The sequence below is a fragment of the Alosa sapidissima genome, chromosome 13 (assembly GCF_018492685.1).
Source record: "Alosa sapidissima isolate fAloSap1 chromosome 13, fAloSap1.pri, whole genome shotgun sequence".
Classification (NCBI taxonomy): Eukaryota; Metazoa; Chordata; class Actinopteri; order Clupeiformes; family Clupeidae; genus Alosa; species Alosa sapidissima.
Window position 1 is genome coordinate 29,064,586 of NC_055969.1, and position 20,313 is coordinate 29,084,898.

Consider the following 20,313-nt stretch of genomic DNA (forward strand, 5'->3'; position numbering starts at 1 on the left):
ACATCAGCACAAGTAGTGAGTCCGTTAATAGCACCTCTTTCCCCTACCAGCGAAATATCCCACCTTCATAAACCCCTTTCCTTTTCCACTATCTGGTGGAATGCTAATTACCTTCTTCCACACACACACACACACACACACACACAAAGATTAGAGACCGAGTTTAGGTGGGCAGTGTGTTGTGCTTTAATTCATTCACACACTTTGGGAGCACCACGTCCTCTGCAGGCAAACAGTCTCTCAGCACTCTGAGGTCCCCCTTAGATGGGGGACCCCCCCACAGGCTCTCAGCACGGCCTGGAGGAAGGGGAGCAAAGCAGCATGGGATACATGAGCAGGAGTCCGACACGATAAGACCCGCCATCATCTCATCTCATCGCACCATTCTAAAACCGCCTGAGGGCTGGGTGCCACGGAAACACTCCGTTCTGACTGTCCATTAACAAGATGTCCGGGCACACAGCATAGCAAGTCCATCCTGGTCTCATACACTCACTCACACACACATACACACACACATACCGGTCACTGTCTCTCGCTCTCAAATAGCTGTACACATGGCATTATATACATAAATTTCATTCACACACTCACATTAACATTCTCTTCTGTGTGCGTGCAAACGTTCTCTTGCACACCCAGGCGGCTCAATTGTTAATTATATGTGTGCACGGGGGGGTGGGGGGACTGTGGCAGTCCGTTATCGGTCCAGGGGGTGAAGACTGACCACTGGGGGGGGGGGGGGGGGGATATAAGCCAAGTTGGTGGGTGGGTGGGTTAGTCAATACGGTCTTTGATTGGCTGAATTCTGTTGTTGGAGCAGGCCGTGACTGGCCAAGCTCTGGTGAAGGTTTTAGTCGGCGTTAACTCTATCTGTGATTGGCTGATTCGGTCCGGGTGGTGGGGGGGGGGCTCAGTTGGAGCTGGCTGTGATTGGCTTCTCCAGCTCCAGGTCGGCGGGGGGCACTGAAGTCAGGCGCAGGTGTCCGTAGCAGGCCTTGCACACACGGTTGGGCTCAAACAGCTGCTGGTTGGGAACCGCCACCTTCTGGTCACAGCAGCTAGCGCAGAACACGTTCCCACAGTTCCTGTGTGAGGGAGAACAGCAAGGCCAGTGGGAATTAACACTCGTACACTTTTACAACCACATTCAATTCAACAGCCCATAATGTGTTACTCGAGGCTGATGACCACATCTGACCATCTAATCAGCCTGAGTAACAGCATGGGATGTTGAAGAAAAGCAAAACAGATCCATTCAACAAATGGTCAAACTTGCACACTACCTAGGGAGCAGTTATTTTTGCACAGCAAAGCAAAGCATCAAGTGTGGATACGGCTTCTCAACGCGGTGTTGCCAAAATCCTAAAAGCGTGAGAACCCTAGCTCACGTTTCGGTGGGTGCAGCTTGCCTAATGGCTTGGCCGCTCTCTTGCCAGGCTAAGAGCCCAGTGCTCTGCTTTCTCTCTCTTTCTCTCCCTCTTTTCTTTCTCTCTTTCTCACAGACCGTGAGAACCAGCACTCATTCTTTACCCTCCTGCCTATTCTTTTTTTTTTTTTTTTTTTTTGCAAACGAATCCAGAGTCTGCGCCACTAATTTCAACAAGAGATCGACATCTTAAAACCGTGCTGGCAGGATTGTTGTCGTGACTGGGCATATTTATGGAAACCAGGAAGAAGGGGGGGGGGCAACAAATCCACCAGAGCCAGGATGGGATAATGAGGGGGGATTACTGTATTAGCCAGGCGTGTTGATTAAAGCAAGCGTGTTAATGCAACAGACTGACAGAAACAAGAACAAGCTGAGAGGAGGAGGGAGTGAATAGGTTTAGGGACGGAGGGATGACTGAAAGATGGAGAGAATGCATGGAGAGGACAGAGGGAGGGAGGGAGGGAGGAGGAGGGGGCCGGGATCTCTCACCAGGCTTCTTCAACAGGCTCTCTGGCACTGCAGAGGAGAGAGGGAAAGACAGGAGAGAGGAAGAGTCAGAAAAGAGGGATGAGATCGGAAGAAAAGCACACTGCCCTGTGTGGCCATCCAACTCCAGCTCACAGACTGGTCACACCCATGTCCCTCCGATGACCAGGCTGTTCGTAGCACACAAAGAATCTCCCCCCCCCATTCAATCTCATTCACCTCAGAGCCCTACTCGGCAGACCCAAACACCACTCGACCTCTGACTCGAACTCGGATCCGAGCTGTCCAACAACATACAAGCCCTTCAAATATCAAATGACATGAGCTGCCCTTTCAAGTGAATTAATAAACACTAGTCCTCTTGTTTGGTCCACTCCACCCAGGGCCTGTACCAAGGACTACACGCCAATTGTATTCTTGATGCCAGTTCTTGCCAATACCAACAATGCCTTCTCTACTTTGTATTCTTTCCTTTGTGCATCAGTGCTTCAAGCTCAGCAGAAATAAAGCCATTTCCCTGTTACTTAAATTCTCATCTCTTAACCTGACACAAGAGCAACCGCTCAGAGCTAACACAAATCACCGATGGCTGTGGTGGTGGTAAGTTCTAGAATCTGAGAGCAATCCAGGTTTGGGAGTGAGCCAGCTGATTACAAATGGGGAGTGACGGACGATCCTGTTCCAAGGAGTGCACTAGCAGCTGAACTGAATTAGGAGTGTCCAATAACAGAACAATACAGAGGAATGTTGCACAGAAATGAAAACAAACAAACACAAAAGACCAAATTCAGGGATGGGTAGCAACAAGGAACATATGATTATCACACTACTTAAGACACAATGGGATTCTATTGCAGCGTTTCTAGGGTTATAGTATGATGATGTATTAATTTACTGACGACAAGTTATGTTCCTTTATAGGACCATATACAGTACATACAGTAGTCATTTTCCCCAAGGCTTTTCCAGGAGAAATCTTAGAAGAAATGAGTATGTAAAGTGTGTGTGTGTGTGTCTTCACCTGCAGTGGTGTTTCCTCGCTGCCAGCCAGAACTTGGTCTCACATCCATAGCAGTGTGTTGCTAAGTGATCTGGATACCACCGGGTCATCTTCAAAGACCAGACAAACAGAGAAACGTCAATACCAAATACACACAGCCCAATACAACAGCAGCTGACTCTTCATCTGGGAAAGTCAGGACCCTTTTCCAAATAGACATGCAAACTCTAGACAAACTAGCCCAAACACACACACACACACACACACAGGGTGTGGTGCCCTCACCTCTGGTTCCCGCTGCTCCACCTGCTCCCAACTGCCCTCGGAGAAGAACTCGGAACTGCAGCGTGACAGACACACGGGCTCCAGATTATTCTCACCATCCGGGAGAGACGTCTGACGGGAAGAGAGGAGTCCTCGGTCAAATCATCACAGACTTGCGTGTGGTTTCTAACATTGGTGCGCTACCCAGGTGTCACTGAATAGTGTTTAATCTGGTGTAGCTTGAATTTGCTCTTTAACAACGTGTGAGAAAGTTTCCACGTCAGATGCAAATGTGTGAATTGATTCACATATTCTTCTGCTTTATTATGATAACTGCATGTTTCAGTGTGTATGCGTGTGTTTGTGTGTGTGTGTGTGTATGTGTTGGCCTCACCAGCTCGCTGGGCAGTTCCACGTTGACGCGCAGTCGGCTCCACAGCTGCTGCACCTGCCACTTGAGGTTCTCCACCTGCAGCTGGTGTCCGGCCTCCATCTGCTGCAGGCGCACCTGCACGGCGTCGCTGTGCACGCTCAGCCCGTCCTCCTCCAGGTGGCCAGCAGGGGGAGCTGCTGCCGTCGCTGCCGCCTCGCCGCGCGCCCGCGGGACCAACCCCGAGGCCCTGCGCGGGAGAGGGAGACCACCGCACGGGGACGTGCCCGACGCCTGGCGGCTGAGGGGCCGGCGGGAGCCGTTGACCACGGGGTGGGTCTCGCCGTTGCACACGGCGGCAGCGGGAGAGGGGGAAGAGGAGGAGGAGGAGGAGGAAGAGGAGGGGGAGGAGGAGGAGGGGAGGGGATGCAAGGCACCGTGGGAAGGCAAGCGGAGGCCGTTGAGAGTTCGGGGCGGCTCGGGCGGCGCAGGCTGTGTTTGGGGCTCCTCTTGAGGGGGAGTGTGAGGGGGTGTGTGGGCGGCTGGAGCGGCCGTCTCCAGGGGGCAGTGCGGCGCCTCGGGCTGGACGGCAGAAGAGAGTTCGCTGCCGCCGCCACCGCCATCCTCCACATGGCCGGGAGGGGGAGTGAGCGGCTCCTCTGCCTGGCCATCGCAGTGGCCGTTGGTCATGTGACCGCCGGGCGGGAGGGGCACGGTGACGCGTGGCGGTGGTGAGGGCTCGCTGACGGCGTACTCGAGGGCCTGCTCCACCATCTCCTCGCACAGCTGGGTGATGGGGTCCTGACGATCAGCCGGCGCAGGCACCGCCGAAGACGCCTCAGAGGGAGACGGTGTGGGTGTGGAGAGAGTGGACGGGGTGAAGTCCTCGCTGATGTCCTCGGAGAGAGGGCCGCTGGACGCTGCTCCGTTGACCTCCTCCCGGGCCTCCTGGAGGATGTGCTCCATCTGAGCCGGCGCCACGCCCTCGGCCATGGACAGACCCGCCTCCTCCGAGTGCCCATTTCTGATTGGCTCCTCGTTCATCTCCGCCCGGTCGCTCGGCTCCTCCCCGTCAGGCCGCTCCTCCGGCGCCATCTCCGAGTCCGGCTGTTCTGGGCTTAGACTGGCCTCATCGTCCAGACCATTAGGACATTCGTTACCGTCCGGCGACGTTGCCATGGCAATCTCCAGAGCACGGAGGTTGGGGTCACTGCAGCGACGACTAGGGGGAGGTCCTCCCTCGCAGGCCAACGGTAGGTCATCAACAGAACGTGTCTTGGGAAGCCTACACACACACACACACACACACACACACACACACACACAGAATGGGGAAAACAATTGAGAGTGATTCGATCACAGCACCTACTTAAAACAAATCATCAGTCATTAAATGACTCTGGTTTCTAATAAACCGGTACCAAGAACTGGTTCTGATTCAACTTCCAAGAGATCCAAGTCCAAATATTCCCCTTAACCAGTGGTGTAGATCAGGGGTTCTCAATGTTTTTGGTTCCAAGGACCCCTTTTGGGGGAGAAAATTTTCCAAGGACCATAACCCTAACCCTAACCATAACCCTAACAATTAAGCATGCCATTCTCTGAAGATGTGGCCAGGTCCACTATCCCATGTTTTTTGGCATATGTGCAACTTCGTCTTTTGTCAGTTTTGGATTTTGCATCACTTGACAACATGGACTGACTCAAACATTTCTAAACATTTATCAGCTAGCTGGCTAACAAATAAGCCAAGCTAGTAAGTAGTAGGAATGGTTCTTCATGACCTAAGTGAAGTGAACTGTGGGTAGGAGCAAATAGACACAATTTGCTTGTTTTATGGGTGAAAAGGGGCATCTGTAGATATTAATTTTGAAAATGATAAAACTCAACTTTATAATTTCAAGCAAATGATTTTGCGGACCCCCTGGTTATGGCTCGCGGACCCCACTTTGAGAACCACTGGTGTAGATGACACTCTCTCATCCATCCTAAAACCATAGAGCTTTCCTCCCCCTGCAGTGGGGGTGTGGCCTCACCTGCCGTTGGGCGTGTCCTCAGAGGAGGCCTTGTGGGCGGGGTAGGGAGCACACGACTCCTCACAGGGGGTGGAGGGGGACGAGCCGGGCAGGTACACGGCACTCCACACCATCAGATTACGCACGTGGCACACTGGATGCAGCACCTGCACACACACACAGAGTCACATACACACACTATTATAATTTGTATGCAACCAAGCGCACAACAAAGCAAGCAACCAACACTAGACCCTCACTAAACTAAACTTAGCCATTTTCTTCAGTGTTTGAATGTGTATCGTCTTTTATGTTTGAATGTCCAGAAGTTTTTGAATGAGTGTGTGTGACTCGTGAAGCTGGGTGTGAGTGGGTGTGTGTGGATGTGTGGAGAAGTTTAGTTAGTTAAATTGTACTTTATTAATCTTGCAGGTAGTTACTATAGGAAATTTGTTCTCTGCATTTTACCCATCCGGGGGGTAGTGTACACACATTCATACACACACTCACAGCTCAGTGAGCTCACTAGGAGCACACCCACACATACACACCCGGAGCAGTGGGCAGCCCTTAACCTAGCGCACGGGGGAGAAGCTGAGCTCACCGTCTCGGAGTGTGGTGAGTAGAGAATGTTCCGGAAGGCTCTGTGTGCTGGACGCATCAGTGACCACACCGAGCAGGTCTTCTGCTGCACACAGCTCTCCTCCCGCTCTTTCCCACTGTTACACAGGAAGGTCCCGAACAGACACGAGTATGTGTGCTGCACCAACTTCACCTGGTCACACACACACACACACACACACACACACACACACACACACACTTATTTCAAGACAAAACCACAGTAACATCTTGACAAGCTCCAACACGCCTTATAATAACTTCATAAAGAAAACCTTCCCCTTCAGATCAGAAGAGAGCAATGTCGATTGTCAAGTTCATAGACACGCAGACTTCAAGCTGAAACTAAACTTCACACTGATGAGGGGAAAGCCCTTTCACATTCAGAACGGCAGAGACCAAGACAGACGAAGATAAAAAAAAAAAAAAGTGAAAGTACAAGTACAAAAAGATCAAAACAGACTTGATAAGACAATAACTCATGAAATTTTTGTTCTTTTCAGACACGTATGAAAAGACAAAAATGATCTGTCGCCTCCAAAATGAAACACTCATACTACATAACTGACGCATTTAGGCTTTTCAAAATAGTAGTGCTTTCAACAACCACATGCCACCACATAGAACAAGTGCACTTACTCTTCCCCTCCCCACCCCTCTGTCAGACACACACACACATGCTATACACTACTATAACCAAAATAGGGCTGTCTCATTCTGTGCAGTGCTTCTCATACTCATAGCAAAGTGCACTGCAGTTTGGTCACTGTGACTACAGTAGCCTCCAGGCCTGCAGGGGGTGCTGTTGGCTCACCAGGAAGGCCTCGTTGAACTGGAAGGAGCAGGGGAACTGCCTCTGCAGCTGGTGAACGCAGTCCAGCCACTGCAGGAAGACGGGACAGCGTTCGTTCAGGTCGTCCGCCTTCTCGCCGTGGCCGCAGCGGTCGGCGAACTTGTGGCCGAAGTCCAGCCACTCGGTCTCCACCAGCACCTGGAAGCCCTGCGGATGGGAGGGGTCAAGACAGGAAGACGTGGAGTTTAATTCAGTGATGCGGCCTCTCAGAGTGATGTGGTTTGTATTAAATGCATTTGTTCCATTTTACGCAGTTACTGTACCATTACTGTTTCTTTTTGTTACTGACAGAACGGACTCTGTCAAAGCTGCATAAAGCGTTTGAGTCTAAAACTGCTGACTACCTAACATGCATACAAAGCCTTGTTAAACCAACAGCTTTGAACTGTAAAAAAAACAGAGGCATGTGTTCAATAAAAACACTAACTCCCATGATTGACACATTTTGTATGTAGCTAATCACAGTCAGAATGTTCTGTGCATTTTCTATCTTTACTTTCCTGCTTTATCTGCAAACCTGTTCAGAAAAAATCTTTAACCCTGTTATTGAAGTCTGATAGCTGAAATGCATGCTATGTTTGCCTGACACATCATGTCACATGTCTTTCCCACCCTTTACGGTCACTGGAGTGAGCACACACACTATTGAGGAAATGCTGCTGGTGAGGTGTGACCAGACAACTCTCCCACTTCCTGTCAATGTGTCTTTGTCCTCAGCACTGTTTGCATATCACACACCAGGTATTGTACGCCTTGTGTGGGTGGCTATGTAGTGCCTCTGGTCAGGTTCGGATGTGTGCATTTACCTACTGCACACGACTGCAGTCTGCTCTCCAGTCTGGTTTGATCAGTCCACTACAGGGCCCAACTTAATAAATGGCAGCCTACTGAGCACTCTCACTGGTCACTGGTCACCCATCCTAATCGCATGCAAGCGTTCGAGTGTCGCATAGCATTGAATGCTCTGTCCATACCGAGTTCAATAAATATGCTGTTCTATCGTGTCATGTTTCTCGGTCAATAGAGCGGAGCAGCGTGAGTCTCCTGGGTCTGACCTCTATGGTGCGGTAGAAGGGGTCCAGCAGGAGTTTGGAGAGAGCCACGATCTGGGGCGTGCGGTCCCAGCCGTCGGAGCAGTGCACCAGCACGGGCCGGCGGTCGCGGTCCACCGCGTTGATCACCAGCAGCGCCGCCTTCAGCAGCAGGGACAGGTGCTGCAGCCACTTTGTGCTCTCCAGAGCAGACAGCCAACTGGAGGAGAGGAGAGAGAGGGAGGAGAGGGAGAAAGAGAGAGGAGAGAGAGAGATAGAGGGAGAAAGAGAGGGAGAAGGAGAAAGAGAGAGAGAAATGATGTCAGTGAGGATGAGGAGACTGTTATCATTAAGAGAATCAAAGGTGGTAGGTGTCTAAAAAAAAAAAAGGTGATTAATTCTACTGGAAGTGAATTGATAAAGGCTTGTAAAGTCCATGATGCCAATGTGAAGAAGTGAGGTGATGATGCCCAGGGTTGAGATGTGGGTGGGGCACTCACTTGGCCGGGTCGGGCACCTGGGCACAGAGCGAACGCAGGCACTGGAAGCTCTTCCTGATGGAGTGGATGTTGGCCATGCCCATGAACACCACCTCACAGTTGGGATAGTACTCTACGGCAACACATAAGATACATCATTACACACACACACACACTTTCCATCACAGGCACATAATCACACACAATTACACAAAATGTCAGTCTTACTCTGAACCAATACTCATAGAACTGTAGTATGGACTGAGCTCTTGTGTCCACCAGTAATATGGCAGCCAACCATGATGCTAACTCCAAATCTTGACCCCCTGGATTGTCCTTTACCTGGACATTCGCAGCCGCCCCCTTTCGCCCGATTGGCTACTGCAGCAGCATATGACCTGGCATCCAATATCAGCAGCTTCTCTGGAGGTGTAGCTGTTGGCTCCGCCTCCACATCACCATTGGCAACAGGATCTGTGACGGAAACATTTCAGGCAAATTCAATAACTTGATTTTCCATACCATAGGCCACAAATAAAATATATGAATATATATGATTGGTAACTCAACTTTTATTGCATGGTACCTTACTATTACGAAAACACTAAACTCCTCTTTACTAACAAACATGATGCACACACACACACGAGGAGACAGTGTACTGTATACTGTTGTGCAGGTACTGACCTGCGTTCCCGTTAGTGCCGTTGGTGTGCGCGTGACCACAGGAGCCGTTGCTAAGCGGCACGATCGCATTGCCGTTAGAGGTGCAGGCCTTGGCGATGGCCTGCACCAGCTGCTCATCCTCGGCACTCCGCCAGCCCCACCAGCTGACCTCGGGCTGCCCGCAGCGGCCAATCACCGCGCCCGTGCTCTGGTGCCTGGGGCGGGGGGGCGAGAGAGGACAGGAAGCGTCACGCCAGTCCACACACAAACATACGCATCTGCACGCCAGTCCACACACAAACATACGCATCTGCACTCACACATCCACATGTGTTGACTCAACATTTCTTCTCATAAACAAGGCTTGAGCCACTTGCATTGTCACACAAACACACCTAGCATTTGCATCTACTGCGGACACCTCACACAAACGTCTCTACGCAAGTTGTCACGCTAACTAGCGCGGAACTCTAAACACCCGCAGTCCACACACGGCGGCGGACGCACGGACACGCACCTGTACACCACCACGGGGAACCTCTTCCAGGAGCGGAAGGCGGCCACGTTCTCCAGCTCCTTGTCCGTGACCGACGCCGGCACCAGCAGGAGCTCCGGGTAGCTGGAGCAGAGCCTAGAACCAGACACGCCCACACCACAGCACACCACATCACACCAGAGCACAGCAGGGCGAAAGAGTCACACACCACGGCCTGCCTTATGAACTCCTCACACTCAGACAGAGAGAGCCGCTCAGACCTCAGACCACCAGAGACCGCGGCCTGACATCGGACACACTGGCGTGTTTGTTTGGCAACAGTGTGTGTGTGTGTGTGTGTGTGTGTGGGGGGGGGGGGGGGGGGGGACACATTCAACTCCATAAAAGACTAATTGTTTGTGAGTGGCTAATCATAGCTGAACGTCAAACAAATTGTGCCTGTGACAGCTTTTCCCAATAAATAATTGTAACAATTTCCACGCACTAAAAGATCATAAAATGATTTATGGAAGTGCTGTATAGTGTATCCTTCCATTTGTTTGGCAACAACAAGCTTAACTAATATTCTGCGGCGGCTACAGTTATCTGTGAAGACAAAGAGGCTGTTCTCTGAATGCTCAAGACAAGAGTTGGGATGCCCTGTCTCTCAAAAGAGCGGTTGAGTGCTGATCTTGAGTGATTTGTGTCAGAAAGAGTACTTGTCTATTCTTTTTGTCTGTGATTCCTTCATGGATTTCTTCTGTAAAGGATCATTTCGAGACAGCGATCATACACAGTTGGGGGGGGGGGGGGGGGGGGGGGGGGGCAGAGGGAAGGCTGATGTCACCTGAAGCCACGGTTGATCTCTGATATCCTCCACGCGCTGTCCATGTCGAAGCCCATGCGCTCCACTTCGTTCTTGAAGCGGGACGTCACGTGGTCACCTAGGAGATGACAGGTGGGGGTGTCAGAATGAATGAAACGGTGGAACTCTGGACGTGTTAATGATTTGAGTGGCAATATGGAGTTATTGATTGCTTTGTGATGTGAGTACGTGTGAACAGGTATGTGAGGCATGTAGGCCTGACTCATCCCCTTGGAGGTGACATCTAAGTTATGCACATTGAGTGTGTTTATTAGGAGCGCCTGAGCCTCAGGCTAAAAGAGTGCATGTGAATAGTCTGGGAAGAACACCAGTAGTAGGTGCAGCATGCATGTATGAGATCACTACCTTGCATGGATACAAGAATGTACTGTACTGGAGTGTAATGTGAATGTGTGTGTGTGTGTGTGTGTGTGTACATGTATGAAATTCCTGTTCTATTGAAACTCCCTCATGTGTGTCTGTCTTGTCTGTCTGTCCGGTCTGTCTCTGTGTGTGTGTGTGTGTGTGTGTGTGTGTGTGTTACCTGCTCTGCAGATCTCGTTGTGGGGCTGCTGCTGCTCGTCGGTGTGGACGTGGAAGGAGAAGGCGAAGAGCTGCTCCAGCTGAGCCGGCGGCCGCGCCACTGCACCCAGACGCTTCAGCCAGTCCTGGCACTGCTCCGCCTGCGCAAACTGACACCTGTGCCCGAGGGCAGAGGTCAAAGGTCACTCACGCAACGTACACACACATCACGACTTATAGCTGTAACAAGTAATCAGGGGAATACATCAACACCATAAAACAGCAATGCATCTTAATCTCATCACAATGTTACCTTGCCTCTTTCTTTCAATTACATTATTACTAGTAGAATAGACAATGTCCATTTGTAAACTTTTGGCTAAGTACTCCCATAATTCAACAGTAATGGGTCTGTCCTTAGGTCCTTTTGATGTTGGTCAAGTGCTGGTGTGTTTGCTCTGTACCTGATGACCTTGCAGTCTTTGCAGATGACCTGCAGCTGAAACATGTCCCGGCACTCCACGCTCTCGATCAGCTGCAGGGGAACCTGGCATTGGTGGAGAACAGAGAGAGCGACAGAGAGGGGGGAAGGAGAAGGTTAAGGTGACGGGGAGTTATTTGGCAGACGCCTTTGCCCAAAGCAACTTCAATTTGCATCTTACACTCACTGGGAATCGAACCTGAATCCCGTAAACTGCTTCCGATGGTATCAATGCTAACAGCTGGTAGCACCACCACATAAGTGTTTGGCTGGGAGAAGTGATTGGGGGGCTGGAAGCCATTGTGGCTCTAAGAGGTGCTTTTATCAAAAGCTGCGGCCCCTTTGGAGTTACGCAACCATGGCAGGCAGGCAGGCCTGCGTGAGAAGCCAAGGCCGAGCACAGGCCAACAGACACGCTAACCCATTAGCCTGCGGTGGCCCAGACCAACAGACAGACAGGCAGACAGAGAGAGAGAGAGAGAGAGAGACAGACAAAGAGACAGACAGAGAGACAGCAGATTGTGAGCAAGCGCTGAAGTGCTGCTTTGTGTGGGTCCTTCATTAGTGCCGAGTATATTAGCAGGTTAAGCCAAAACGCTGATGAAAAAGCTCAATGTAGACACCATTGCTGACAGCAACCTGATGAAGTCACGCGTGATGCAAAGAGTGCTCTTCAAACTGTCAACCTGAGACATTCTCAAACTTACACAAGTTCAATTCTCATTCATTCATTCCAAACAGACGAAAATAACCATGCACACTCAAACGTCCCCCCAGGGTGAGTGCATGGGAATTACTGAGATAGCATCCACAATAGGCTCGCACAAAAGCAAGACGGCAAGATGGAGCCTGAGGATTTCTCCACTCCTCACTCAGACATTCAGTCTAGTGTGCATGTCTCTCTGTGTCTGTGTGTGTGTGTGTGTGTATGTGTGTGTGTACGTGTATGTCTATATGAGTTGTTAGGGCGGGTTCTTGTGACCACAGCTCAGCTGGTGTCTCTCTCTTTTCTCTGACGCGTGATTGCTGACACCTGGTTCAGCTGCGTATCCATTATCAAGCATGTTGCCTTGTCTCCCTCACTGTCCCCCCTGTGCACACTGTCCCACACTCTGTCTGACGCACTGCATGGAAACAACACACCAAATCCACACACGTGTGTGTGTGTGTGTGCAGTCTCTATGTGCTGATTGCACATGAGCGTGTTGGAGATAATGTACCAGCACAGGCTATCAAGATAAGAGTGAGGCTCTGCTTCCTGTGAAAAGCTTGCAAAAAATCTGTGTGTTCATCATGACCTACATATCCGCTGGGTTTTTTTTTTTTTTTTAATACTCTAGTTGAGCCGCCAATCTTCAACACAGTTGGGTCTGTGCTACTGCTTGTAATGAAGCCTGCGAGTTTACCAAGCTGCTCTCTGGAGAGTCAATGTAAACTCAGTGAACCCAACTCCTGTCATTCTGACTGACCACCTCTTTCCTGTCCTGCTGGTCTGAGGGCTGCTCCCTCTCTCCCTCTCTCTCCCTTTCTCTCTCTGCCTCTCCACTTCTACTGCAGTGCCCTTCACGGCGGCTGAGGCGTGACTCCCGTCACGGCATGACTCGGCTATTCCCAGAGCCTTCCATCAGGCCCTAGCAACGGCACGAGGTCACCCCTGCGGCACGCCACGCGGACAGCACACAGAGAGAGAGAGAGACGTATAGACGCGGCCCAGAGCCTCCCAAAGCTATCTATATCACACCCTCTCACGGCAGTCCGCTCCGTTATGTCTGACAGTCAACAGCCATGCAGCAACAGTCACAGACATCCACTCTGTGCTGTATTCGGTAAGCTGATGTCAGCTATGTAAAATAGGAATTTGTTTTGCAAAGCGGAAGGCCATGCATGTGAGTATAAAAAGGTGTATGATGGTATGGTACATTGTCTAAAAATAAATGTGCGAGTCCCAGTCATGTGCAGGGGTGGTTTAGGCTGCCTTATTCATTATGGTTCAGAAATTATATCTATGGGGGTAATGCCATGGTGCTGCAACATGCAAACACTGCTGTCAGCAGCGGAGCAGTTGCCAGCAATTATGTTATGGCAAGAATGTGCTGTGCTTAAAAGTGCTCGTCTGTCTCTCTGTGGTTTGGGTCTCGTTTCCTGTGGCGCACAGTCCCAGAGAGAAAAGGAGGGTGTAAAAGAGAGAGAGAGAGACAGAAAGAGAGAGAGAGAAAGAGAAGGAGAAAGAAAAGGCTCCACCCAAGTGCCCATAGAGCCCAGACTCACGTTGATGACGCTCTCTTTGAAGTTGATGTGCAGCCGGTAGCTGGACATGGCGATGATGGCATCCTCCGCCCTGCCCACATACTCCACACACTCGCCATGAAGCTCTGAGAAGGGAACCTGCATTTATACGCACACACGCAAGCACACACACACATAGACACACACATGCACAACCTCAATGATGTCAATGTACATGACACAGGTAAAGGAAATACATTTTTTGTTTTGTTTTAAATTGAGTTGAGTGCAAGCACCGTATTGACAATTAAACATCTTTATACGCTTGCTAGCATGTTCCTGTGCGCGTGTGTGTGTGCGTGTGTATGCGTCTCCCCCACCTGCAGGTTGTCTTCCTCCAGCACAGGGCTCTTCCTGGAGAGGGTCAGGCTGGCCTTGCCTGCTTCTGGACTCTGCTGGTCCTCCTCATCCTGACAAACAGGAAGACCTCAGTCAGTGCCAGCATCCCCTTACTAACCAACAGTCCTACCACTGCACTGGACATCCGCTTAGCGCTGTTACAAGTGCTACCACTGCACTGACATTCAGGGGTCCGCTTCCCAAAACCATAGTTGCTAACTAAGTTAGCAACTTTGTTGGTTGCAATGCAATTTCCCGTTGCCAACCAAGTAAGTTGCTAACTATGGTTTTGGGAAACGCACCCCAGGCTAGATCCCTCACTTCACCACAGCTACAGTCGCATCCTCGACAGAGCACCACTGAGGTAAACACATCAAGGCTACAAGGCTACATCCTCGTTACAAAATAATTTTTTGGTAAACATATATCCAGAGGTTTCATGTAATACCATACACCACATCCTGTTAGTGTTTTTGTTGTTATGACGTGTTATATGAGACGCTCAGCGGGAAGTGGTGCACTGGTCGGACTAAGCTGTGGGTTTAGTCGTGGTGAGAGCAGATGGAAACATGGCACAGTGGCGGCGCGCAGGTCGACCTGTGACACAGTGAGGGTATGAGCCACGGCGGGGAGCGAGCGTTACCATGGCTCCCGCGGCGGAGAGAGGGGTCACACTCGTGAGAACACCAGTCCTTTGTGCTGAGGGGAGCGCGAGGCTGCCAGAGAACGCGGGTCCCGAAAAACGCAGGCAGGAGGGTTACACGGAGAACTGGAACAGAGAGAGAGAGAGAGAAAGAGAGAGAGGACGGAACCATGAGGAACAGCTCATCATTACATCATGCACCACCATTTCATTTTTTGACATACTTTATAATAAGTCCATTCATTTGAAGAACACTTCATATATCCTCTCTGCTTTATTCCATGTGGGTGAACAGTGACATGCCTCTGTACCTGGTCCCAGGCCCATGCCTAGGAGAGTGCTGCTACTTGTAAAACTGTGAGCAAACAGTCTTTTCAACCTGGGCACTGGGAGAGGCCGTCTCGCCATGCCAAGCACCAGATTTACAGACACATACACACAAACATACCTCTGACCCTTATTCTGGCTTCTTGCGAAAGTGCTAAAGTTAAACACACGCCCTCCTCCCAATAAGGGGGCATTCAGTTCAGTCGGCTTGCTCAATCTCAGAGATAAACACACACACACACAAACACAAACACCTGGCAGAAAATGTATACTTTGGAGAGATAAAGAGTAGGGTGGTTATGGAGGTTGCAAGAAAAGACTTTCATATAGATTAATACCACACAAGAGTTCCATGGCCTCCAGCCCTTAACTACCAAACAAGTCCAAACACACACACACCTACTATGCTACAACCATGGTGCAGGAAAGAAAAAAACAGTCAAAGCTGAGTTACAATACAAGGAAGGATTCGATAGTGAAGATCTTCATAAATGTCAGATGAGTGTCTGATAAACTAACAGGTCTAGTGTAAAGAGACGTGTAGCTGGCGGAGAGGTGGTTGGCTACTGGCGACTGGCGAGGGCTGGAGGAACTGCTCAACCACCAGCAGAGCTCCAGCAGCTCGCCACCAGGTCACCCTGCTCCCACGGCCTGACCACACAGCTCCGGGCTGGGACACCGCCCCCTGGCCACCTGGGACAGCCTCCACTCAACCACTGCGCGGGGGATGAAAGACAAGGGCCCTGAATGGCACAATGAAATAAAAGGTCTCCTTTAAAAAGAAACCGTCAAGTCAGGGTTCCTGCAGAAGTACAAGGCATTGTGTGCACTCGCCCTACTAAAAACATGCTAGTCAATAATAACCTTAGATGGAGGAACAAGAAAAAAATGTAAGCCAGGATAAGAATATCGGAGACATAAAACATTCCTCTCTCACACCCACTCTAAAACAACATCCAGTAGTAAACCAGCAGCAAAGGTGAGATAGCACTTCAACAAATATAACAAGTAATATTGGCGCGAGTATGCCATTAATGGTGAAATTAGGACTGAATAGCAACTGTTATGGCAAATGCAAACACCGCTGTGGTAGCACTTCCTTGGACTGTGCTGGAAATCACACACAAACATGTCTTCTCACAGTCCCAAGGAAATCCCATGTGCTCCCCAAATGTGAAGGCCAACACTTTGTTGTCTTGTTCATTGGAATACTATGAGGTACCTTGCATAGGTGTAGCTTGAGCCAAAAAAGCCTTCCTTAGCATTGCATTCTCCAAACTCCTCTGCAGCTGCCGGACGGTATGTGCCGTGAACGTTATATTTCCTGATATACCCTGCAGGATATTTCCTGCAAATGCTTGATGCAAGAAATGTTAATGAAGAGACGGAGCGAGGTGCACTGTGTTTCAAGCGCTTCTACTGTCATTGGAGCTTTAATAAGGTGCAACAGCGAGGAGAAAAAAGGAGACAAGAAATACTGGAATCCAGCCATCCTCTCTCACTCGACTGGTTGGGTTGGTGCTGGCAACACTCGCATCACAGGATCAAACTCCACGCACTGATAAAAACATAGCCTTCCGCTCCTGTGCGTCTGGCCAAAACGGTTTGGACGACAATGACCACAGCTCTGGTCCTGATTCCCATTGGCCATGGCGTCCCCAGGCACACTGTTCCAGCGCTTCCTCTCTCTCCTCTCGTTCCTCTCTAGTCCTCTATGCTGCACATCCTCATGCCACACAACTCATTAACACCAGACCACAATCAGCTCATTCACATCTTAGTGGATCACAAAATATCTCAGCTATGCCAAAGGAATTGCCCCCCCCCTCACCCCCACCCAAACATAAACACAGAGACACACACCTCCCAACAACAGACCATGGTGGTGAGGATGCCTGCTGTTCCAGTCACGAGGGTGTTGCGTCCGACATTCCAGCTTTTTTTGTTTGTTTGCCTTTTGTTTGCTTTTGTTGTTGTTAATATTTCATTGGAGTATTCTCTAGCAACCATGGTAAGTTCAATCCCAGAGAGAGAGAGAGAGAGAGAGAGAGGGTTTGGCAAGGGCAAAGTGCAGACTGTTATATAATCTGAGATCAGTTGTAGTAATTGAGCACACAGAGAGCCATAAACTACGGAAAGAGTGACAGTTCAGATACCCCCACAGTGCCAGATGAGATGCTACCCTTAACAATCATGAGGCCAAGTGAGGACAGTAAACAAACACACACACACACACACAAGTTCGCAAACACATACACAAGGTTGCACACACACACACACACACACTGCCTACATACTTTAAACAGACCAATCCATATGGTGCATTGAACTTACGTACTAACAGTTTTATTCGCACTCAAAGCAGACCTCTCAGGCGAAGTGCATGTGAAACATTTCCCTTATGTACAGCTAGAGTGAGCCTAAAAGCATTCCTTGCATGTGCTGCTACTGTCCCTATTTCATACAATAGGCTCAATCTGATTTCATGATTGAAAATGTTCAGCATGTGCATGCTGATCTAAATTTGCAAAGGTAAGAAACAGAATCCAAATGTTTGATGTGATCTTTTGCACTTGTCAAGACGCCACCGACCCCTGGAAGCCCTTTGACCTTTGCCCTGTGAGTGCCCTCCCTTCTCACGTAAAGCTGGATTAGAGTGGAAATCTGCCCGAGCAGAGGTGGAGAAGTGGCAGCCTGGGAATCCGACGCTAGCCCTCACCTATTCAGTCACACTCACAGCACCTGACAGATTCACCTCTGAGAATATCCAGTGCAAGGAGAGACTAACTACAAAGACATTAATGGCAGTATTCAGTGCTGAATAAAAAAAAAAAAGTTTTTTTTTCTTTCTTTTCTTCAGCTAAGCCAACAAGTCACCAAAGTAACATGGACTTGGGAGAAAGGCTGAGAGGTGAAATCCAGGTCACAAAAACTGTCGTCCAGGCTTTTTGGAGCTGCTGCCCGATCAAATGCAGGACCATGGGCAGAGCCCAGGCTGGATAACATCTCTGGCACTAAGCTGTCTGCAAAAGATCAACCTCACCTGGGAGTCTTAAACAAAAGCTTCCAGCCCCGGAGAGCTGGCTCAGGGCCACGCTGCAATCCCGGCATCATGTTAACCTGTGGGTAAGCCCAGACCTGGACACTTCCTGACTCAGAGGAGGGGGGAGTGGGGGGGGGGGTGAGGGAGAGGGGTTAGGATTGGAGTGCTCAGCCCAAGAGTGAGCAGAGAAATAATCAGCTTGGTGTATCCGGCAGCCTGCAAATCTCCCTCCTCCAGTGAGCACAGTCACTTGACTGCTTGAAGTTTCACAGAGGGATCATAATAATAAAGGAGGGGTGGCAAAAGCAAAAACAACCGCCATGTCATATGACTCTCACATTACTGCATTCAAGAGCTTAAATTTAGTTGCAAACGTGACCTTTTCCAACATAAACATACATCTGTAACAACAATTAAATACAGTTGAGACTGTTCAGTTCTCTTTTCATTGCTTTGGGTAAGAGTAAACTGCACTTTAAAATATAATTCAGCAACCATTCATGTTAAAAAAAAAAAAACTTTCATGCAAAATTACCACAGACTTTTTTGTCTATGTGCAGAGAATGGCATGAAGCTCACCACATCCTCTTAAAAGAATTGTTACCTGGAAAAAATCAAATTCTTGCTAGCTTCAAAGTAGGACGTGTAGCATCTTGCAGGTGTGTTAATCGATCATAGTTGTCAGGCAATGGTAAGATTATATCTGTGAAACAAAGGAATGATAGGAATGACATTGAAATCATTCTTACAAGTACCGAAATGGCAGATGCTGTGCAACTATACGTGAGAAATTCATTCTAAACATATCTTTCCCCAACGAACCTTGATGTTTCAGCTGGAAGTAGTTGAATTCTATTGAATTTTCCCAATTGCCTATTTCCAGAGTTAAACCCTATATTTTTAACAATTTAAGATGTATGTTAACTTGTGAGAGTGAATGCAAAGCAACAGACTAATAGAGGTGAAACAGCATTATCATAACTTGAATATAACATGACTACTAACATAAAATGAACCACAGAATACGGCAAGATAGTTGTCTTTAAATATGTTCAAATCAATTTAGAATTCTATACGTTTTCTTTCATACAGGACAATTGTTATTTAGGAATCAGGCGATATGAACTGATCTTACGCTACTAACCTTATACAGTAAATTAAGACTTATTTCAATTTTATTTCAATGAGAATGTCTGCGGCGACGCTTCAGTTAACATAAACTGACTACCGCTTTTTAATCGATGTATGTTAATATTATCTGGCTAAAAAGCGCACGACTCCCTTTGCTAAAAGCTAGCTAGATAACGTTACCCATTTAACTAACGTTAGCTGGCAAGCTAGCCAGGCCAGCTAACGTTGCCGTTAGTTATCTAGTTTAAACTAGCAATAGAACTAGCCTGCTAGCGTTAACTTCTTCAGTGCATAGTTCTATCTGTTAAGCGAGACTGGGTTTACACATTATTTACAGCATAACATTAGCAAGCAACAAACAAATAAACTACTCGCGCTGAGTACACCTAATTACAATTGTGCTAGCTATATTACAGTGTGATAATTTAGCTAATTTACATATATGTAGTTTCATTTTTATACAACGTTATTAAGCTAGCTAAATGGTTTTCTACCGGTTGACACTGACAGCCTCGTTATTGTTGTTGTTGTGGTAGAGGGCGGAACCCAAAACGGAGGCCGCAGCTTTAACACATCGATGGCGAAACACTCTTAACATACTCACTTAAGATTGCATCCTGCACAAGAATCCACTTTTTCCACGTTTCTGTTGAAATTGGGTATGAATACTGCATTTAAGAAGGTGTAAACAGTGCTTTCTTAATCCGATGTGTTGGAGCTAAGCCGCCGCCATCGCTTTCTACCAACACTAAAACGAAATGACGTAAGGACGTAAACTACACTGCTCTGACGTATCTACGTACTAGTACACCAGAAGAGCGAAATGTAAACAGTGGCTGAAAATCAGCTGATACATCACACAGCAATACAACTGAACTCCAAACGAAAGCGATCTTTGTCAAAACCTTCTTTACTTGATTCAACTGCAAACAAAACAAATTATTACCTTTAAAACACTAGACACCTATAGGCTACTTTCAAAGC

The 20,313-nt window shown here is 48.8% G+C and overlaps 1 protein-coding gene across 4 annotated transcripts; it reads right to left on the minus strand.

Moving 5' to 3' along the window:
- Positions 1–162: 162 nt before the first annotated feature.
- Positions 163–20,083, minus strand: LOC121680601 (myotubularin-related protein 3). Of its 4 annotated transcripts, none has more exons than XM_042060039.1 (21): positions 19,934–20,083; positions 18,803–18,901; positions 14,829–14,954; positions 14,167–14,256; positions 13,829–13,945; positions 11,544–11,626; positions 11,102–11,256; positions 10,540–10,636; positions 9,735–9,848; positions 9,239–9,432; positions 8,894–9,025; positions 8,573–8,684; positions 8,097–8,292; positions 7,003–7,188; positions 6,172–6,342; positions 5,589–5,734; positions 3,577–4,837; positions 3,204–3,314; positions 2,940–3,028; positions 1,922–1,948; positions 163–1,088 (listed from the first exon to the last, which is right to left on the minus strand). In XM_042060039.1, the coding sequence occupies exons 3-21, from the start codon at positions 14,829–14,831 to the stop codon at positions 914–916; spliced, it is 3,459 nt and encodes a 1,152-aa protein (XP_041915973.1). In that variant the 5' UTR covers positions 14,832–14,954; positions 18,803–18,901; positions 19,934–20,083; the 3' UTR covers positions 163–913. The 4 variants fall into 4 exon arrangements, with proteins under 4 accessions (XP_041915973.1, XP_041915974.1, XP_041915975.1 ...); XM_042060040.1 differs by lacking the exon at positions 19,934–20,083 and adding an exon at positions 19,021–19,097; XM_042060041.1 differs by lacking the exon at positions 18,803–18,901.
- Positions 20,084–20,313: the final 230 nt, after the last annotated feature.

What these genes read in the sequence shown, in the direction of transcription:
- LOC121680601 (XM_042060041.1), bottom strand. An exon ending in TCAAAGAGAGCGTCATCAAC is followed by an intron (nt 11,627 to 13,828) that starts GTGAGTCTGGGC and finishes CACCAATGCCAG; the next exon opens with GTTCCCCTGCAGCTGATCGA. An exon ending in GCGAGGAAACACCACTGCAG is followed by an intron (nt 1,949 to 2,939) that starts GTGAAGACACAC and finishes TCTCCTCTGCAG; the next exon opens with TGCCAGAGAGCCTGTTGAAG.